The 23,452-nt window shown below is 39.9% G+C and overlaps 1 protein-coding gene across 4 annotated transcripts in view; it reads right to left on the reverse strand.

Moving 5' to 3' along the window:
- Positions 1–23,452, reverse strand: part of cd2ap (CD2-associated protein) — a 69,102-nt gene that overhangs the window by 45,187 nt on the left and 463 nt on the right. For 2 of the 4 annotated variants that reach the window (XM_062550556.1, XM_062550555.1), the window contains exons 2-8: positions 15,358–15,518; positions 14,007–14,120; positions 12,308–12,470; positions 8,613–8,657; positions 4,825–4,925; positions 2,624–2,744; positions 237–406 (exon numbers count right to left, since the gene is read on the reverse strand). In XM_062550556.1, the coding sequence (XP_062406540.1) occupies positions 237–406; positions 2,624–2,744; positions 4,825–4,925; positions 8,613–8,657; positions 12,308–12,470; positions 14,007–14,120; positions 15,358–15,518 (875 nt within the window). Of the gene's footprint in view, positions 1–236; positions 407–2,623; positions 2,745–4,824; positions 4,926–8,612; positions 8,658–12,307; positions 12,471–14,006; positions 14,121–15,345; positions 15,519–23,452 lie in introns of all 4 variants that reach the window. The other 2 variants (XM_062550558.1, XM_062550557.1) reach the window with 2 other exon arrangements.

Consider the following 23,452-nt stretch of genomic DNA (forward strand, 5'->3'; position numbering starts at 1 on the left):
TGCCCAGTTACATTTGATAACCAGATGTGGAAATTTGGTGAAAGGACACGGCAGACCCTGATTCTGTGGCACGGTACATTGGAAACCTACCATAAATCTGTGCCATACCTTTTCTCATAGCTGGGGGAAAAAAATACCATTTACAGCAGATAACGCAATATAGTCTGAATCTGCATGCTGTTGCATATATGCCATTTTTCTTCATCAAAAAGTTTTTTTTAAAAAGTCAGCCTTACTTTCTCTTTCTTCTCATCTACTTCTGTGGGCAGCCGGACCTTAAGCTTCACAGAGCCCTGGCTGAAGATGTCACCAAAGCCAACTCCTTTGACCTTCTTGGGTTGAGCTTTGGTTTCATTACCAGAATGAGGGGACATGGGAGTACTGATGCCATCTTTGCTACTGCAGTCTGCAAACCAAACACAAACACAAAGACGCATAGAACCATGAGAGAGGATACAACACTACATATTGGTGGCTATGGATTTAGTCGTAACAGTTAAGCAGTGAAAACTGCATTTAGTCGTCTAGTCTAATCGGGCTACATGCCCACTAATTTTCATGTGCTCCAGTGTTTCCGTCGTCACAGCCCCTCTACCATGGGCAGGGCTGTACAGTGCGAGCAGGTCGTCGCAAAATATATTAGTGCGAGTAGAAAAAATAAAATGCTCGCACATGTGCGAGTACTGATTTCAACCCTTTCATTCGCATTTTGCTCCTAAAATGAGTCCACACCAAGTGGATCAAAGTAGCCTTTCAGCAATTTCGCGCAAGTCTTACGCACCTGGCTGGACACTCACGCTTTCAGAATCAACCTCATGCTCTCACACACATGCAAGAAATGTCACTCCACATCCATTCTTCTTTTTCTTCAATCTGTTCGTTATCCGTTGGTGACTATGTAGAGATTACCGGTGAAACGGTAAACCATGATAAAAAAGTTGACTATAACAATTACGGTGTTCATTTCAAATATTATTTTTATCACGGTTGATAACACGGTGTGGAAACCGCGTTAAATTCCTCCCAGCTTCACACGAGCCTGAATTTGACATAGCCCTGGTAGACTTCTATGAAACAAAAATGGTATACTGATTCTGTTGTCTAAATGATGGATTTAACCACAATTAGGTGTAGGCTACACCTGCTTTAAAAAGGCGGAACATTTTCATCGCAAATGTGCGCTGTATCATATAGCCACTCTGCGTCTTTTATATACGTTCACATTAAATCCATTCCACTAACGTTATCAGGAGAATACCCTAACGCTTTATTTTGAGCATTGGTTGTCACTCATTGGATATAACAGATATACAGTAGCCTACGAAACTCCAAGTCAAGTCATGGTAGAGTAAGTTAAGCACCCACCCAGCCAATTAAACATGACCAAGAAAAAGTGAACGGGACAACTCACAATGCCATGCCACGGTAGGCTACCTAAATCATAGAAGTTAACATTGCTTGACACTCATCTTTTCTATTACACCAGAAATATTTGTCTTTACCTTTGTTAGTTTTTTGAACATTCATGTTATTTAATGAAAACATGTATCCTTGAACTATGCGTGACTATTTTTCTAAAACCAAATGACACCTAAGTATGTTCACGTAGGCTACGGTTCTTAAAGTGACAGGCACTCAATTAGACCTACACACCACCACTGTAATATCATTAAAGACAAGTGTAATCAATATGAAGTATTCAAATTAGCTTACTGAATATTCTAAGCTATAAGTAATTATGCAGATCCTAAAATGCTACAAATTGTTAACAAAACGTATACAAATTCTGAATTCAAAATGAAATAGAAACAGGACAAGCCATTTTCTGTGTGTGTGTAGGGTTTGAGCAGAGACTAGGATGGCCACTGCTGTGAATGATCTGTATCCTGCTTAAAGGAACACTTCACCGTTTTTTTCATATTAAACTACGTTATTCCCTTCACTAAGACGATTTGATACCTCTCACGTTTCAATGCATGCACTCACTGGCTCTGGCGCGTGGCGCAACTTTGCTAGCATTTAGCTAGCCCAATGCATTCATTAGGATCCAAACAGAGATGAAGTTAGAAGCGACCAAACACCTCCATGTTTTCCCTATTAAAATACAGTTACACGAGTAGTCACACGACCAAGTATGGTGAGACAAAAAAAAACGTGGTGCATTTCTAAGCAGGCAAAAGGGATAACTATATTGTGTGGCGGAATAACATTGGGAGCACTTAGACTCTGCGCAGTAATATCCTCACTCCAAAGTGAAACTGAAAGTGCAAGAGTGATGATATTACTGCGCCACACAGTATAATATACACAATATAAGTAATATCATGACTCTTGCACTTTCAGTTTCACTTTGGAGTGAGGATATTACTGCGCAGAGTCTAAGTGCTCCCAATATTAATCTGGAATTTGGAAAAAAAGAAAACGGGATTTGAAAAGAAAAAAAGAAAGCGGATTTCATAGGGCCCTATAGTAGTCACACCAGGCAGGTAAGAGACAGGCATCTATTTGGGACTTTTATTTGAAGTGTTACAGTAATCGTTTTGAAAAGGCTATAACTCTGGAACATTTATAATGACCTCATATGCTTAAGCAAGAAGTTAAAATAAGTTGGGTGCATCTTTACCTGCTTCTGTGTTACCATTGTCAGCATCTGCATCATCACTTTCCTCCATTTCCTTCACAAAGTTAGAGGGGAAGAGACCAAACTTCCCATTCAACACACCACTCCACCACCCCTCTTCCACCTAAAAAGAGATTTTACAGTTTACAGTTACAGTACACCTTTCACAATATCACTAACTTTGACGTTCTCAATCCTGCTCATAGGACCACATTGTCTAGGAAATGTTCAATCTCCCTGCTCTGTACTCTGGAACAATCCTTAATCAGATGTGCTGGGAGCATGTATAAATAGAAGACTTTAAGTTGGAAAAAGAAGCAGGAATGGGATAAGTAAAGGGAAAAATTGTTTATACAGCGCCCTCCATAATTATTATAACATTTTCAAAATAATAGAGGACCACAATGGAAAAAAAGCGTAAAATCCAACCTTCAAGTGCATTTATTCAGAAGGGAAAAAATCCCACATTAAGAAATAATTATTTTATATCAAATCATGTGTGCCACAATTATTAGCACCCCTGATGTTAACACCTTGTACAACCCCCTTTTGCTAATAAAACAGCACCTAATCTTCTCTTATAATGTTTCACAAGATTAGAGAAAACAGAAAGAGGGATCTTCGACCATTCCTCTTTGCACAAAATCTCCAAATCATCCAGCGACCTGGGTCCTCTCCTCTGCACTCTCCTCTTCAGCTCACCCCACAGGTTTTCAATGGGGTTGAGGTCTGGGAACTGAGATGGCCATGGTAGGAGCTTGATATGGTGTCTGGTGAACTATTTCTGCGTAGATTTGGCCATATGTTTAGGGTCATTATCTTGCTGAAAGACCCAGTGACGACCCATCTTCAGCTTTCGGGCAGAGGTCACCAGATTTTGATTTAAAATGTCCTGGTATTTCAAAGCATTCATGATGCCATGCACCCTAACAAGGTTCCCAGGCCCTTTGGAAGAGAAACAGGTCCACAGAATCACCGATCCTCCCCCATACTTCACAGTGGGCATGAGGTGCTTTTCTGCATACTCATCTTTTTGTTACGCCAGACCCACTTAGAGTGTTTGTTGCCAAAAAGCTCTATCTTTGTCTCATCTGACCAAAGCACACGGCCCCATACCAGTCGAAGGCCCAGTACCGCTTAGCGAACTCCAGACGTTTGCGCTTATGATTTTGAGTGAGAAAGTGTTTTTTCCGTGCATGCCTCCCAAACAACTTGTTGGCATGTAGATAGCGCCTGATGGTTGTTTTGGAGACTTTGTGACCCCAAGATGCAACCATTTGATGCAATTCTGTAACAGTAAGCTTTGGAGATTTTTTTATTTCTCCTACCATCCTCCTCACTGTGCATGGTGGCAAAATAAGCTTGTGTCCTCTTCCAGGCTTGTTTACCACTGTTCTAGTTGTTTTAAAAGATTTGTCTGACCGTAGATATGGGCAGGTGTAGGCGAGTGGCTATTTTCTTGTAGCCATTGCCTGACTTGTGAAGGTCGACACACATCTGCCTTACTTAAATGGTGTGTTACTTTGTCTTTCCCATGTTGAAGAGAAATGGCCTCTTTGTCACGTCATATTTATACCCCAGGGAAACAGAATGTTAAGAATTACTAATCAAATGTTCATCTAATGAAATGTTCATGTACATACTCTGATCAACTTATTCCCAAGGAATTGTCAGGGGTGGCAATAATTGTGGAACAGGTCATTTTATGAACAATAATTATTTCTTGGTCAGGGATTTATTTTTTCCCCTTACAATTCACTTCAGTTTAAGGTTACATCTTTCTACACTGTTCAGTGTGAGAGTATGCTTCTACAATAAAAACTTAATTTATTTTAAGGCTTTTAACACATCTTAACCAGGGGTGCCAATAATTATGGAGGGCACTGTACTGTATGTATAAGACAGTGTGTGTGTGTGTGTGTGTGTGTGTGTGTGTGTGTGTGTGTGTGTGTGTGTGTGTGTGTGTGTGTGTGTGTGTGTGTGTGAATATTTCCCTTTTAAAATAGATGGGGTCACAAATAATCTTATAATTTATCTGAATTTCTAAAAGAAAAGGTATTTAAATATCAGCAACATTTTTACACATGTTTACAGAACATGACACTGAAACCAGTTACATTTGAATATTCATAAGTGTATATATAATCCTAACACAAAAACATAGGTCATCCAACAAGGAAAATTTCAAATTTAAACCAACTCACTTCTTCAGTGATCTCAACGACGTCTCCAACTTTTAACTCCAGCTCATCCTCATTCTGAGGTACATAGTCAAATAGAGCTTTACACTGCCGCTTCTTGAGTTCTAAAATAGGCCAAACAATTTCAGTGAATGATCACTACAGAAGAATATTATCAATGTTCAACTATCAGCATAAGACCTGACATAGATGACAGAGTTAGGTGAAGTTATCTAAAAGGCACTGTCAGGAATCTTAAGTGATAAAATGATGCCCATAAAATGTTTTGTCAAATTCAGCAATCATCTCCCCAAGACTGCTAGCTGCCCATTCGGTGAGTACACTGTAAATAAAAAAGGAGTCTATAAAGGCAGCCCAGGCTCCAACAACTGGAAACAAACAAACCTGTCCCCCAAACAAAAACAAAAACCTGCATGGAGTGTCTCTGGGAATACTTAGAGTAGGGGTGAGCTACCTCTCTAGCATGTTTTGTTTGGCCCTTGGTTAAGATATAATGTATTTTTGAACAAAAGGGTCTGCTATTAAATTTAAATATAAACAAACACAAACAAACGACTTCTGCACAATTCCTCATCTTACCTTTAAAAAGGTCTCCTAAAGATTTGTTTTTTTTTAACCTTAAAATAACGTTTCCAAAATAATTTTGATGGCACATAAACTCCTAATAGGGCGAACGGCAATTCCTCAAGCAGATCGTATCGCTTGTAAATCAGCAATAGGAAGTTTAGTGTTTGGGTAAGAATTGAAATCTCTCGCTTTGGCCAATAGGACACTGACTGGATCTGTTCCATGCTACTTTAATTCATTGATCAAAATGCATATTCCCAACCGCCCACTGCAATCTTCTAGTGTAGTCTGTTGTGTTGACCAGTCATAAACGCGAGGTCATATTAAAGACTCCTTTCCACAGTAGTTCCTTGTTGGTGGAATGAGTTGCCTAGTGGTCTCCGTTCCTTTGATACCTTTAGTTAGAAGCATTTATCCTGGTCATTATAAGTGCCATTCACACATGCTACATATTTTTTTCAGCACAGTCTAGGCTACCTAGCCTGGGTGTTCCCATCCTGCCTTGCGCGGTGATTTCTTTCACGCTGCTATGGCAGTCTGGAAACTAACACCCACATTTTCGCCTGATGTTGGTGGCCAATCACAGAACAGGGGAGAAAGCAAGACCATGATGAGCTATGCACAGACGCATTTGATAGACATCCGTGGCGCCCAATGAACGGATCTGGGCATTTTTTCAAATACGAGAAAATGAACGTCTGGTTGCCAGACCACGTCTCATTTGAGAAGTGGTAGGCACTAGCTAGGCTATAGGCTACCCAGATCTGCCACAATATCATGTATAAATACTTGCATTGATTTGATTTAGATTTTTAAATAATAAAAATGTAAAAAGCATATTATACAAATTCTTACATTTTGACGTATATCTTACCACAGCAAGCTGACAGCTCGACATGACTTGCATGGTTGTGTAGGCCTGACTGTCCTGAAAATGGCAATATAAGAACCGTGGTGGAGGTATATTTTGGGGCTGAGTAATTTACAGAAATATGCGGTGTGTGCCTTCCATAAATAAATGCCAATTTTTATTTAGTGAGAAATTACTCTTTGCTCTCCATATTTGTGACACTAGCTGATCTGACCTGACTTGATGTGCACAGATGCTCTAGCTCTCCTCTTTCATCTGACATGCGTGCCATATCTTTCTGATCGCGGTTTCACGAGTAAATCAAACGAGAGTAATGGTAGCCGAAGCTATATGACATTATTATTTGTTTGTCACTTTGTCTGTTTTTATAACACAAACGGATCGATGTCCATGGTATCAATGGAAAGCTCAGTTTCTCCGCTTTCATTTGATATGCGTGGCATGTCTGTGCGATGCTGGGTTCGCGAGTAATTCAAGCAAGAGTACTGGATGCCTGGGTGAACGCAGAGCAATATAGACTGTAAATATGATATACTTTGATTTAACTTCATGATTTTATTTTATTTTCATACTTGATCATACAGACAAGTGTCTAGTCTCGTTGGAAAGCCCCGGTTCTGCTCTTTCGTGCAATATAGGTCTCATCTCGCTGTGACTAATAATCGCGGAGTAATGTAACAGAGAAGAATGGGTGGTTTTTTTTACGCACTTTGCGTCCGTCAGGCTCATAGGGTTAAATTGAACTATTGTATTGCTGTTATTTGTATGTGTCTTCGAACAATGTAACTTGCACGATTGACTTGCAACAATGCCCATTTGATCCTTAGGATAGAGCCCTATAGCCTACTATTCATATTACAACTCAACCTCTTAAATTCAGCCGTCTGGTTGAAGCCTCTACTGGTTGGACTGTTCAGTTTCCCCACATGTGTTTAAGTTTCAAGGTAAGCTACTTTTTCTCCTTGGGACAGGCCCTTTTAAGCCTTGGAGTTGAAAACATTGGTATTGAGATGGTCAGTCAACTTGAATGCAAGTTTTTTATCAAATGTCTGCAGCATAGCCTTAGCCAGCATAGCCAGCATAGCCTTCTAATGATGCTAACCGAAACGACTGGTTCCGCTTTACAGGGTCACAAATGCTAATAAATACAATACAGCTGTCTCGCTGCCAGTGGCAAGCTAACACGAACTGCTAACCAAACAAACACGAAAAAACTGCAGAGAGCTAGGATAGTTAGCGAGCACTACCGAAGTGCACTCAGCTCAAGCTGCACGACACACTACACAAACGTGAGCATTCCCATATCTTCGACCACCTCAGGTGAGCAGTTTTTCAGGGCTTTTTTGGTTTGAGGAAGTGCGAACTGTATGTTTTGTTCTGTTTTTGTGACTCAAGTGTTCGTTTTTTTTTTTTTTTTTTGACTCGCGTGTTCGTGGCGATATGTCGACGCCTAAATATGACGTCGACGATATTTTGAAGCCGGTTAGTCGACGTCATCGACGCATCGCTACAGGCCTAGTGAAAATGTTCCGCCTTTTAAACGCAGATGTAGCCTAATCAGAATCCCAGTTATTCTCCATTCTCTAAAGAAAATTGGTGTCCTTAAAGGTTGGATTTTTACTCATTTTTTTTAAATTAAAGCATAAGATCAATTTTCAAAAGATGATTTTATATTCCTCTTTTTAGTCTGCTGCATTCAAATATTTATGAGCCTCACTTTATGCTGGCCATTTTTCAAAATGTCCGTCGTGACCGACCCCCCCCCCCCGGGTCCAAATCCAAGGCGCCTACACTCCTAAATCTGATTTGGCCCCCTTTGTGATAAAGCATTTGGTAGACAAACTCACAAAGTAATCAAAGTGATATAGTAGTAGTTATAGTACCGTATTAGTTTACTACTGTTGACATTTTACATTTTATAGATTTCCTATTCATGTTATGTAGATAAAAACCATTGGATCAAATATGTTGAACATCAACTATTTACTGAAGGTTGAGTCATCGTAGATAGCCGCCACCCAGTGACATCATGATATGCAAATGATATTAATAAATTGACCTCTTACACTTTTTTGATCATACTCAATATTTCTCTCATTCACAGTAGGACATTATCTCATTTATCATCATTTTCAAGCCACAGCCTTTTTAAATCGTAATTTTCAAAATCCAACATGATCAAGTTACATTGACAAATTTTAACTACAACTGTAGTTAACAACAATTTCCAAATAATTAGAGCATTTTATTACAGTAGTTTCCTTTACCACATATCTTAAATTAATCCATCTTAACAGTTGTGTCTCAAAACGGCAAATTCCTGTTAAGAGTGTAAATACTAAAATGAGCTCACCTTGATGGAAACCGGTAGTGTGCTGGGTAGAAGATAATGGAGTAGCTGCGAAAGAGATGATGCTTGTAAATAAATGGGTCCCTGATGATCTTTAACAGCTCATATATTGTAATGCAAAACATTTTTTTATATTGTTGAGTATTTTGTTAAGACCGATGAAAGCCAAGGAGTTTGCTGTCAGGGATGTTTGTGGGTAATGTGGAATGTGTGGGCAACCCATTTGATATTTGTATTTCACATTTTATAGGGCTTCTGCATTCTCACAAAATAAGCAGGCATTGCATCTAACTACTTTATATGAATTTCAAATATACACTGGAGAGATGTTCAGTTCCTAGTAGGGGTGCATCCTTAGTACATTCACATGAATCCTTGTTTCAGTATCTTTAGTAGATTTTACTGTTCTTTTTAGTCATGTGGATTTGTTATTTTATCATTCTGTTTAAGTTGTAATGTATGTTGTGTGTGGGGTCATAAGCTACTGCAACCTTGAATTTCCCCATCAATCAAGTATCTATCTATCTATCTACAGTATCTATCTATCTATCTATCTATCTATCTATCTATCTATTATAGGAAGCAACCATCGTGATGGCACACCCCCAGAAGGCAGATCCGCACTAATTCTATAGTCCCTGCTTTAACATAGGCTAAAACATAAAAAATGTTTCCCTGGAAAGGAAACTGAGCCTAGAACTGATGCATATGCAAGGTACTTTGAAGACCGTCAGCCAGAGAGGAGATAAAAATGTGAAATCTATGTGAAACTACCATCTTATACAAATAATTCCTGATTGTGACATTGTCATCGTCTTTTTTTACATGTCTCACAATGTAGGCTACATTGATCTTATATTCAATGTTTCAGCAGAAAATATTCCTAATGAACTAGGAATGAATGCTTGCTGATTGTCATATATAGCTCTAATATTTTTCCAAGGCTACGGCAATGAAGCGCAAAATGCACGCTTCTCCATTGTGTTACAAGAAACCATTTCTTAGAGTTATAGGATCTAAGACTATTTAAATTCTAACTGTAATGGAATACAGTTAATCATAATTTGTGTTCTGAATACATAACACTGATAAATGGTATGTGTGTGTGGCAATGACATGGTCTAGCCAGCTACACTAAAGAAGATGGATATGTGTAACAGTTTCCCAAGAGAAAGTTGAAGCTGAAGTTCCCTTCAAACCTTTACTTAGGATTCAATATAAAACTAAGCAGACCAACAGAGTATGTCTCAGTTATTTCCTTCAATGCTTTGTAAAAGAATGCTTGACGTTAATTATTCAAGTCATAAAAAAAGATTATTTCTTGATATAAAGCATGACATAACACACACACATAAACACATCACACTTTCCCAGATATGGGTAGGCCCAGACAGTCCTGAAATAGGAAGATATAGCATCTATAGGCTTACATTACAATTACATTAACTAGCTGAACAACACAGGTGACGTCTGCATAATTTCACAGAGTGCTGAAACGTAGCCTACACAATGTTTGACTATTTCTGAACTGTAAAACAAACAAAAAGTTGTGAACTTATTGTAGTTTCATCAAAACTATTCCACCCGGTTAAAATTCTGAAGTGCAAAAAAGTTAATAGTTGAAATAATAGACATATTTCCATCCATAGATATAAAAAAAAAAGGCTAACCTGTTTTTTTTCCCCAAAGTGCACCAGATGGATGCATTTAAATGTTTATATATTATGTGGGAAAACTTCTTCTGAACTCTCAATCTGTCAATTTATTTCAATTTCATTCAACAAAATCTGCTAGTCAGTTTAAAAAAAATTTCCTCAAGGGGGCGGAGGGGTGGGCGGGTGATGGTAGGGTAGAGTGCAATAAGAATCAGTGAGTGCTGCTTTTGAACAGCCAAATGTTAGTTGTAGTCAGGATAGTCAGGTTGTAGGATCAGCAAGATTAGTTGTAAGTAGTGCTACCAGAGATATTCTCTTCAGAAGTTTTTTGAAAAAGGAGAGGAAGGTCCCTGCTCTAGCAGGAAGTGGTAGTGCATTCCACCAACGAGGAACAACAGATGAAAGAAGTTTGGATTATCCTGAGTGTAACGATGGCAGAGCTAGGCATTGTTTGTCTGAGAAGCAAAACAGTGAGGCAGTAACATATGCCTGTACGAGGGCATTTAAGTAGGTGTGAGCAGAGCCGGACACTACTTTATAGGCAAGCATTAGAGCCTTGAATTTGAGGTTGACATTATGGTGGTGGTTGCCAGGGTGTTGTTAGGATAGATATGGTGGTTGCTATGCTAAAAACAGCGACTGCTATGTAGGTTGATAGGGTAATCATACTGATTGCTACAGAGGTTGCTAGGGTAATATTATAGTAGTGGTTGCTAGGTTGTTGCCAGGGTATTTGAGATAGCTGATTGGGTGTTGCTGGGTAATCATAGAGGTTAGTATACTATAAAAAAGTTGTTGCTATGGAAGTTACGAGGTAGCAATTGAAGTGGACATGAAATGAATGAATGTTGATACAGTGGGGGGACTCAGTATTTGACCCCATGTTAAAGTTGACTAAAAAGAGGAATATAAAATCATCTTTTGACAATAGATCTTAATGCCTTAATTCAAAAACTGAGTAATAATCCAACCGCTAAGGACAACAATGTCCTTTGTGACTGAAGAATGTATCGTAAATAAATAAATGTTCTTCTTAAATACAGGGGGCATAAGTATTTGACCCCTATGCTAAATTCCCATAGGAGCAGGAGGATTTTTTACACTTTATTTGTTAAGGCCAGCTATTTCATAGATCCAGGATACTATGCATCCTGATAAAGTTCCCTTGGCCTTTGGAATTAAAATAGCTCCACATCATCACATACCCTTCATCATAACTAGAGATCGTAGACAGTATTTTTTTTCTAGTTAGCCTATTAGCCTGTTTGATGCTCATTGAGCTCAATGCAAATCGAACAGGCTAATAGGCTAACTGGAAAAAACACCATGTCAATATGTAGCTATGGTGAAGGGTATGTGATGATGTGGGGTTATTTTCATTTTAACCAATTTAATTATGCGGTAGTGTTCCGCAAATTGAAGCAGAAATACACCAAATGTTGATAAAAAAAAAGTTCACGTGTGGGGAGAAATTGCCCCTCGGGGATAAATAACATTTTTGAATTATATGTTATGTATTTATTATATTATTATCACTTATTTTTTTATTATTATTATTTTTATTTATTTGTATACCTCCTTCCTCCTCACACACACACCTGACTGCCCTCCTACCCCACCTTAACCTAACTCCCCCACTTAACTGCATCATAGAAGGCCACACTCCTTACAGACATACAGCCCACCAACCCACTGTATCATCATAAGACACTGCCCCACATACACAGAAAACCGGCCACTAGGTTAAGTGTTCAACATCAGTGTTCAACATGTATTAAATGTATTCATTGCGTAATTTAGATGGGGGGAGGGGGGGGGGGGGTTATGTCAGGGAGAGTGCTCAGTGGCATGTTTGTACGGGCCTGGCCCCCTAAGGCTCGCCCATGATGCCGACACTGCATATATAAGTCTATAAACAAGAGCTATGTGTAATTAAGTGGAATGACACTTTGTACAATTTCAGCTGTACACCAAAGACATAAACGGACATAATGACAGACAGTAATTAAGAAACAGAAGACATTGTGCAATAAGAGAACTAACTCTTTTTGGAGACACGGGGTTGAGAAGATGGCTGGAAGCCACCCGCTGGAATGCCATAAGTGCTGATTCTCTGGACAAGACTGGCCACATTTCCAGCCCCACGTCGTGTGGGCTGAGATTCTTCTTTGACCTCTTTGGTTTCCTTTGATTCATTTTTAATTTCCTGAAAAATTAAGCGTTGAACGTTAAACGAGTAAAAGTTAAGTGAGTGCAAGATGTGTGGATGATTATCATCTCCGACCTCAACAATACTGACTCTTCAGTATTGCAGAAACTGATGACAAACCTTTCTGTGGTTTGCTTGAACATTTTACATTGCATTACATTACATTACATTACATTAGGCTGACGCTTTTTAGCCAAAGCAACTTACAACATGGTAAACAGTTTAAGCTTTTAAGAGCCAAAAGCACAATATTGTGTTTTTAGCTTAAAAAAAAATAAATAGACACTCTAACACACCTTAAAAGCGATTTTGGGAACTCTATGATGAATTAAAGTGAAATAGATGATGATCGAAAACTCATGACAACATACGATCTGGACATTTTATCATAACTCAAAACTAAATTAAGCTTTTGATGGTTGCCGCTTTGGGTCAAATCATGTCAGGTCAAAACCAGGCCATTTCGTGGGTTTATCACAAGGTGTCAGTATGGCCAGATCTCACTATAGCACTTCCCGGAAACTTTACTGGCATATTCCATGAAAGACGCTATGTCTCCATTTCTAGAAAACAAACAGGGATTGAAAACCTGCTACACTGCTTCTCTGACAAGACTATCCCAGACTGATTTTATGGATTAAGAGTACTGGACAGTTGGTTTTAGACACAGGACTTCCTCAAGGCTGTGTCTTATCTTCCATTCTCTTCTCAGTCTACACTAACAGCATCTCATGTGGCAGTGAAAGAATGATTCTTAAATATGCGGAAGGCATGGCCCAAGTGGCACACCAGACTGGCAATCAGAGGCGATTGCTCTAAGAGTACAGGGGAAGCTCAGCCTCCTCTAAAATATCATGGACAATTGCATCAAATAATGCCTATTACATTAGCCAGCCTAGCCTACAATTACAACTAGAACATGCTAAAAATGTGTTCAATTTAATGACTATTTCGTTCAGCGATAAGGTTTTGCTGGTCATCTATTGTGATTTCGTACCCCTAATACATTGCTGTGATGACATGATCCAGAAAAAAAAAACCCATAGACGCTTGGCTTCACTGGGGTTCAGTGGCACTTCAGAGTGGGCTGGTCTCAGTGAGGAAAAAGCTACATGTTCACTGGACAAACGCAACAAAATCATAATTTCCAAGGAAGCCCAGCTTCTCTGGGAGTAAATGGGACAGTGGGAGGGCCACAGCATAATAATCAAGGAACAGCATGGGCACAACAGCAAAATGATAACATGCAGCACCTGAAAATAGTCCCTGTAGGCTAACTTCCAGCAACAAGGTTGAGCTGCAGCAGACGTGACTGGATTATTATGCCTGAATGAGAGTGTAGTTCCATGTCAAATCATCCTAAAAAATAGCCACGTTTCACTTTCCGTTGGTCTTATTACACTTTCTAACTTCAGAGGACACAAGTATTAAATAGGAAAATTGCCGGAAGTCTTATTCACTTTTAAATGTGATGCTGGGGGGGGGGGGGGGGGGGGGGGGGCGCTGTGGCGCAGCAGGCTACAGCGCTCATACCATATACGGGTCCGAGTGCCCACGGGGACCCAGGTTCGAAACCGGCCTGCGATCATGTCCCAATCCAACCCCATCTCTCTCTCCCACTTGTTTCCTGTCCACCTCTTCACTGTCCTATAATAATAAAGGCAAAAAGGCCAAAAATATACTTAATATATACTTGTGTTGAACCATTGCGGTTCAGCCCTACGCCCGGACTCGAACCCGTGAAACAGCAGCACCGACAAGTTTTTTCTTGGGGGGGGGCGCGCTATACAATCGCATATATTTGAGTATATTGCTTGATATTCGATATCCATTCGAATTTGATTTTTCTCAAAAATGACAACCCTATTATCTTTACATTAACTAGGTCACCAAGTGGAAACATTTTCAGTGCTACCTGACCGCCCCTGCTCCTCTCTGCAGCTGACACTGGTCTACTGTCCATCCTCATCCTTGTAGACTTCAGTGCTGCCTTCAATTTCACACCAACTTCTACTTGGCTTTCTTGAATTTCTATAAAGTATCTATCTATCTATCTGGAGCAGCTAGCGAGCATTGGAATATGTGGCACAGCTCATGCATGGTCTGCTCACTATTTAGCAGACAGAACATAATTTCCAATTCAGGACCAGCGCTCAGAAAGCTCTATCCTAAACCACGGAGCCCTTCAGGGTTCACATCTCACATCGACTACTGCAATGCAGTCCTGATGGGCATCCCAAACAAACTCATCCATCGCCTCCAACTCATTCAAAACTCTGCAGCACTGATTATCACCAGCAAAAAGTCCTCCCAGCATGTTACACCTCTCCTGATAGAGCTACACTGGCTCCCGGTCTCTCAACGGATCACCTTTAAAATCCTGCTGATGACATTCAAAGCACTCCATAAGTCACAGAACCCCTACAGACGTATACACCCTCCCGTTCACTAACGTTATATCTACAGCTGGATTACTGACAGTACTAAACATCAAGCTCACTATAGTGGGAGCAAAGCCCTTCTCCTATACTGCACCCAAACTGTGGAACTCACTCCCCTCAAACATCCGAACTCTCCATTTCACAATACAACACGGCTCTTGAAATCCGCCATTTTTAGCGTATGGACTTTAACATGCCTTTTACTATAACTACAGTATGTTTTGTTTTTGTTTGTGTGCTGATTGTTATTATTTTTCACTGTGACCTTGGGTGCTTTGAAAGACGTTGTGTAACAAATAAAATGTATCATTATTATTATTACACAATAAACTCAACCAAAACATTCATCATTATTCCGTTCTCCTTGTCTAGAGGCATAACAGTCAACGGCCCTAATCATAAACAATCATAAGAGTTGTAAGCCATCATACTTTGTACATCACCTTGACAAAATTGTCAGGGAAGAGTCCTTTCTTTCCTTTGAGTTCTCCTTCCATCCATCCTTCTTCCTCCACTCTGCGCACATTTTTTATCACATCCCCAGGCCTCAGTGTCAGCTCATCCTCATGTGCTGCCTCGTACTCGTACTCCACCACAACTTCGACTGTAAAGAGATATGAGGTTAGCCTACATGGAGCTATAAAGCATGAATACGTACCATTTCAACCGGGGCGATTACAACAGCAAAAGTAGAGTGTAGTCCATAGCAGATTTGGCAACCTTCAAGAAATGTTTCGAGTATGACCTTGAGCTGGAAAAAACAATGTCGGCTTTCATAGTCCAGCAGCCATGGGGTCAGACCTTTTTTTTCTTCAGAATTTTGTTGACTAGGGGAAAGTCTTTGGGCTCTATTATCAGGATCAAATGGGCATTGTCGCAAGTCACTCGCGCAAGTTACTTTGGGGGCGGTCCTAGGGCAAAAGGCTATAATGACTGCGTGAAAAGTGAACATTGCGCTCAGCGCAAAGTGAAAAGGGGTTGTCTTACTTGAGTTAGTCGTGGGTGTCTTTTGGGCGTAGCATGCAATAAACCAATTAGATTTCACACTCTCATTCCCTTTAAAAGCCTGGCGCATTGTTCAATGGTCTGTTGGTATTATCATGGCGGAGTTACCTGGGCGTCTACTCCAGAAGAGACCGACTTGCTCCTGCGTGAGGCATGGGCGGCGCGTAATGGAGGCTAAGCCTTCCCAAATTTTATGCTGGGAAATTGTGAAAATAATGTACACGATGTGAGAATATTATTTTCTAACACGAATAGTTCCGGTCCTTGATGATGAGTGGCTGAATCACGTTCGATGCTGTTATAAAAACCAACACAAACATACACCTTGACCGCATTTTGTTAATGCACTACCACAACTTGCACAAAAGTTAAAGTGGCTGCGTCTCGATGTTGCATGGCAACCATTCATATTGGCGGAAGAATGATTATCTATGAATACATCGTTACATTTGTCGTTGCTGTGCCTTTGTTTCATGAAATCAGATCGACATATTACCGTTTTAGAAAAGCAAGCTTATGACTTAAATAGATGATTTCAGAATGAACGCAGTAGCCGCAGCAGTAGCCAGAAGCCAGTTCTCACTATTGATCATTATCATTATTACATTTCCCTTGTGTGTGTGTGTGTATTCACACCAAATTGGCATGCCATACCGTACCCACCCAATATGCACAGCATCCCATTAGCTGCCTGACATCAGGCTATTTACAATTTTCTATTTTAAGAAAAAGTCAGTCAACACGTTATCAAAATGAACTTAATGCGCTATAGAGCTATATCCACGCACACATTTCGTCTGAACAGGAGAGATTACGCACGCAGGCACGCAACTAGGCTATTTGTTGTTTTCTTTTACTCCGCTATCAGCACACAATGTGAAGCTAATTTACTAACTCAATAGCCTACTCATCATGGATATCGCAAGTTCTTTTAAACAAACAAAACAGAAAGGATGGAGGATGGAGGCAGCTAGAGGAGTTATTCCAGATGCAATGACAAGGTAGACAGTTGTCAGAACGCTACAGCTGTTTAATGCAAGATGTTAAAGGTACCAGAACAAAACTAAAGGTAACTTAGCCATAGGGCTGTGTAATGTTGTTTAAATGAGCAGGTCAGTGTTAGACGTTATTGTTGTATTATTGCATGTGGATGTTGTTATGCTATGTATGCTACTTTTTGCTGACCAATACACAAACCTAAAACCGAGAAACGGACAAATATTATTTAATTATATTCCGGCTGCACGCTCCTGCTGATGAAAGAAGTAGGGTGTGTGCGCGCACTGTGCAGTCTTCCATATCCCCAAGCCTCAGGCGCTCATAAAATAGCCTTTCAGCTATGCGCGAGTGATTTCTGACTAGGTTTTTCCTGGTCAGTGGCACACTTACTTTCTGCATCCATATATTAGCGACTGGCGAGCTTTGCGCCGGACCACACCTCTTCTCTTCACTGACACGCCCGTTAGGGCGCAATATCATCTCCTATTTAGAGAACGTACATTTGCGCTGGAAAAATGAAGGATGCGCTCGCAGAGAATAGTAATTATAGGTCGCGCAAGTGGCGAAAGCTCATTGCGCGGTCGGCAAAATAGGGCCCTTTAAGATTTAGGAGGGTGTCCAGTGATATGCCTTGGGCAATTCTGTATATTATAGGGGAAATCCGGTGTTAAATGGGATTTAGATATGTTAAAAATGACCATAAACTAGAGTCATGGACGAGGTGACCCTATCCAGACGAAAAGCAATCCTAACTCATATTGAAAGATGTCAGTCAAAGAAAAAAATGTTATTTACCTAGAGTCTATTCAAATTCTACCCGTGTTTAATAGCAATAGTCAGAATGTAAAGGTCTAATTGTTGCAAGGCTAGTAGGCTAGTTGACTGACAAAAACAACCTATAGACCTACACATCCTAACAAACGTAAGTGGCCTAGGCTGCAGTTACCATTCCTCATGAATGGTGTCCTGTCTGCAGGCTATGGGTCTACATATATGGGTCTATGGGTTGTACAGTAGGTGTTGGATTCAATTGGCCGGCTTCACGTGAGATCCTCACGAGACCTAACGTGTGAATCACGCTTATTTTATTGATTTTTCCCTAGTGAAGCTGCAATGACCCAAACAACCACCAGGTGGCACTTGTGAGCAGGTTTAGGAATGTCGGTGTTATGGATCTCGATGGGATCATCAGATAGATAGATAGATACTTTATTGAAAATTCAAGGATAAACCATAGATAAACAAATAGCACGTCATCACGAGCAGGCAGTTTATCTAATTTACTGAAGATTGGTGACTCTGATTCGACAAATAGTCAATCATAAAACCACAAGCCTACTTCTGCGCGATACAGAAGTCTGCGCAAACATAATAGCCTATTATATGGTATTGACGTGTCCATAATACAATTTACAAAAACAAACCTTATTTCTGCGATCAGTTGAAGACCAGTTATTGCTCCACAGCCCTAAGTTCGTGTTGATTTGGGAGAGTGCAGCCTGCAGCTCTTACTGATTTGGGGAAAGATAGGTCCTTTGGTAGACCACGGAAACGAAAGCAGTGGTTCAGCTGTTTCGCGTCAGTACATAGCGTGCACGGCCAAAGTTTGCATCTCACCCTTCCATGTCACTTTTGAGTAAAAGGAGGCATACCACACATAACAATGGATTAGACCCTAAATATATTTGAGTATATTTGATTGAGTGCAACATAAAACAATGATCGTTTTAATTTTAGAATCCTTATTAATGCCAAAACGTTACATTAATGTCTCTCTATCTTTGCTGCACTACTTCCTGGAGGGGGTGCAACGAAGAGCAGTGAAAGCGCGGAATTCTGAGATTTGTTGGCTTTTATTGAAAAGCGCCAAAAATACATTTTCGGCTTTTTCTCCCATCTCAGATGAAAATGAGGAAATTATCCATGACCATTCAATAGTATGACTGGGTTTCTAACCATATAAAGCTTAATGCCAATGGGTGAAATGCTTCTTTAAGTGGAGTATAAAGGCTATGTCGCTGCTTATTGATAGCGCTTATGGTTCAGCTGTGGGCATGCAATTAGCGGCAAGGACGGGCTTTGATGAGCGCTGTAACCTGAAGTGACAGCTTAGTAAATTCCACGCAAAGCACAGCGTTCGCTGCATAGAAAAACTCAGTATTAGCGCTTTATCCAGCCCTGACTGTTGGCCTTTGCTAGCTTCATCAAACTTTGCAAACTCAGCTGTGTGATGTTGTTACAAGTAGGCTACGTGCGAGTGCATTTGACCGGCATAAAATCGGCAAGTCTCAGACTGACCGGCCGGTCGCCGGTCCTATAATGGATGGAATAAGCAGAAATAGGCCTAGTAGTGGGGTACGAATTGTAATTCCATAGGATTTTTTTGCTAAAATTAATTTTTTTGGCTTTATTTGCTTTATTTGGGGTCCTTCTGTTGAAAAATGATATGGGGTCATTCCGTGTCAAATCACCCAGTGCCGGAAAGTGACCCTCTCCGAAAAAATCTGAAATAAATCACAGGTGTTTGTAGACCTATGCACAAATCTGAAATAGTATACCTGGATCACTAATGGTTTAAAATCTACAGCCCTTTGAAGCTTCAAGTCATTTTAAGCATTGTGGTGAACAATCCTTTTTGGTCAACTTGCAACGTTATTGGTTCTTTTGGTATTTCACACACATCAGTGAAACTATGTGAATGGAAGCACATTTTCCTGTTGAATTAAGAAATCTAATCAGATGAGACGTGTCTTGTGTAATTTCCCCTCTGCAAAGCTCTGAAAATGGCTATAAATTCATTATATGAAAAGACATCATCACTTTTGAAGGCTTCTCATTCGAAAGGTATGTGCCACAAATTTCATCAGGTTTTTTTCCCACTCATATATGGACTATAAGGTCATGTCCATGCATCAACTTTGGTTGTAATCGTTGTCATATTGTCAGAGCATTTTGTTTTAAAGGGATATTCCGCCATTTTTGGAAATACGCTCATTTTCCACCTCCCCTCGAGCAAAACAATCGATATTTACCTTGCTCCCGTTCATCCAGCCATTCTGTGAGTCTGGCGATACAACTTTTAGCTTCAGCCTAGCATAGATCATTGAATCGGATTAGACCATTAGCTTCTCGCCTGCTAGCTTCATGTTTAAAAGTGACCAAGATTTCTGGTAATTGTCCCATTTAAAACGTCTCCTCTCAAGTTAGAAAGTGCAATAAGACCAACTGAAAATGAAACCTGGCGTTTTTCTAGGCTGATTTGACATGGAACTACACTCTCATCTGGCGTAATAATCAAGGCAACTTGCAAACGTACCATAGGCGCAGTGATATCGTATGCAGCATCTGAAAATAGTCCCCATAGACAACAAGCAGTAGTAGTGCCAGTAGTTTGCAAGTTGCCTTGATTATTACGCCAGATGAGAGTTCTGAATTTTAGAACTTATTTTCTCTAAATAAGATTTATTTATGAGTAGTATGTTGTTCATGTTGCAATCATTACTTGGAGAAATTCCCATGAACCATAAAATGTGTGTTTAGATTGTGCAGTTAACAAGTGATCTCTTACTCTTCCATTGACTTCCATTGTATTAAAAGAGCATCCCATGTGTTGCAAAGTGGTACTGCAGATCCAATGCAAGTTCAGTGGATTTATAGAGAATATTTTCCAAAAATCATATCTCCAATAAAGAAACTCAGCAACAAGCCCAAATTTTGGACAGATGATCCTCACATACAGAATGTGATATGGTCAAATAAAAAAAAATCCTGTTAACTGTCCACATGGTGAAATGATAGGACGAAAATGGGCTTTTTGAAAATCAAGCCCAATTAAAACAAAATGCTCTGACAATATGACAACGATTACAACCAAAGTTGATGCATGGACATGACCTTATAGTCCATTTATGAGTAGGAAACCTGATGAAATTTGTGGCACATGCCTTTCGAATGAGAAGCCTTCAAAAGTGATGATGTCTTTTCACATAATGAATTTATAGCCATTTTCAGAGCTTTGCAGAGGGGAAAATACACAAGACACATCTCATCTGATTAGATTTCTTAAAGGGGACATATCATACCTCTTTTTAAACGAGGTTAGAATTGGTCTCTCCCAAATTGAGCCGTTTCTGGGCTGGCCACGCCTCCGGCTGCATGTATTGATTACGCTGCTCGTTTCACAGGTGAAAATGACTAAAACAGAGCCGGCATCCAACCACATATGTTAGACCCTGGTGCTAGGGTTGGTCTATGCAAATTCCCTTAGTATGACATCAGAATAAGGGAGCCATCCAAATGGCTCACAGCAGCATACTTTCTTGACACCAAAGTCTTTCTACTGATCTACAGAAAACGGATGGATGGGTTTTTTTCACGCTTGGACTGTTTATAAGAACAGTAGAGGCCTAAATATGAACACAAAGGCCCGCAAAAAGTGAGTTTTGCATGATATGTCCCCTTTAATTCAACAGGAAAATGTGCTTCCATTCACATAGTTTCACTGACGTGTGAAATACCAAAAGAACCAATAACGTTGCAAGTTGACCAAAAAGGATTGTTCACCACAATGCTTAAAATGACTTCAAGCTTCAAAGGGCTGTAGATTTTAAACCATTAGTGATCCAGACATACTATTTAAGATGTATGCATAGGTTTAGTCTGCAAACACCTGTGATTTATTTCAGATTTTTTTGGAGAGGGTCACTTTCCAAATGTAGCTGAAATTGGGTGATTTGACACGGAATGACCCTATGAGCTAGAGATATGATATCAAGAAATCAGCTCACTTACTGTTTGGCGACTTTGCCCCATTGGATTTGCCTTTATTACGGCAACAAATGAGTCATAACAACTTCTGATCACAGTGAAACTGTCATAAATGGACTCAGCATCCTCAATAACCCCTAAATTGACACCAAGATTGTGAAAATGTGATCATTATTAGTAGCTGTATGTGTGCAGTCAGTATCCTGGCCAAGGTGAGAAAGCGCCCCCCAGAAGGGGGCCAAAACGGGGTCAGAAAATTTGCACCCCATAATTTTTCAACAGTAGGACCCCAAATAAAGCAAATAAAGCCAAAAAATCAATTTTAGCAAAAAAATCCTACGGGACCATTATTTCATGACAATTCGTACCCCACTATAGGCCTAAAGTTTCAGTTTGCTTTTCTACCTAAAAATGAGGTAGACTAGTAATAGGCCAGCACAATAAATTTAATTTTACTCTTGATCTTGAGTTCCCACAATGATCGACTGTGTGTGTTCTGCCCACAATACTCTCCGCTACAAAACAAGTACTCCCAATCCACCTGCATGCTCAGTTGTTCCATGCACTGCACAGGCTGTGGATAAGTAGCATTACATTTACAATCCAGATAAAAGATGGTCAAAAATGTGATGAGATCTGGGAAAACAATCACAAATTGAAATAAAAAAAATCCTTGATTTCTGCTCCAATTCAACCCTCTTAAATACCATCCTAGCAACATCCTGGATACCATCCTGACAAAATCCTGGATGTTGCTGGGATGGAATCAGAATCATACGTTTGTGAAATTTCATGATGGGTTTCCCCAGATCCCACCACAAATAGTAGAGAAAACCTGGGATGCACAAAAACGTTTTGACTAGATCGTCCAAATAGCATACATCAAAGGGCTAAATCCGCTCTAGAGCATACAAAGAAAACAAGCGAACAGATATGTGTGCCTGCATAGTTTCACCATTCACGCTAACAGGCCATCCTAACTGGGCTTGGCTCCCGACTCCAAGATAGGAACAAAGAATGAAGGTGGCCTACACAACCTCTATATTTAGTCACAAAGATCACTCAGTCAACCCAAAAGAAAATAAGGGAATAAATCTCTGAATGCATTTCTCTCTGATTTGCATAAATCTGGTTGTGAAAACTTTAACTCAAACACTTCCTGGTAGCGTCAGGGTCAGTTTTTTTCTATTTTCAAAAGTAAGTGCTAGTTACTGATGTAATCAAATGACATTCGCAGATTCAACAAGCCATAGAAACCAAGCAGTAGCCTACCGACAGCAAGCATTCTACCAACTTTTGTACATTTGTGATAATACCGCGAGTAAAAACAAACATAACAGGCTATTAGGCTGTAACTTCAAGCTCAATGACTTTAGGCTAACTTCGTTCGAGTGAAAAATTAAGCTGTCGTGGTGAAGATGAGCGTTAGGTAGTTAGATGTTTTTAAACTGAGCAATCGTGTTCTTTCATACCACAATTCTACGTTACAAAACATGACTAACTTTAGAGAAAACTTAACGTTGACGTTACTCAAAAGCCATCGATCACCTGAATTAAACCTCCACCATATACAGTAAGCTCATGTTAAGCAACTCTGCTATGTTGCTTAGGGTTTACACTGTGATCTAACTTTAGGCTGTAAAATTAACATTAGATTCGAACCATTGCACTGCAGTGAGGACAGTTTAGCTACAACTTGGGTGCAGTGACACCTCACGCTAATTAGATGAGCTTAATAATAGCTAATGGTTTGTAGCTAGCTAGCCA

The sequence above is a fragment of the Sardina pilchardus genome, chromosome 12, assembly GCF_963854185.1.
Source record: "Sardina pilchardus chromosome 12, fSarPil1.1, whole genome shotgun sequence".
In the NCBI taxonomy this organism is placed as follows: domain Eukaryota; kingdom Metazoa; phylum Chordata; class Actinopteri; order Clupeiformes; family Clupeidae; genus Sardina; species Sardina pilchardus.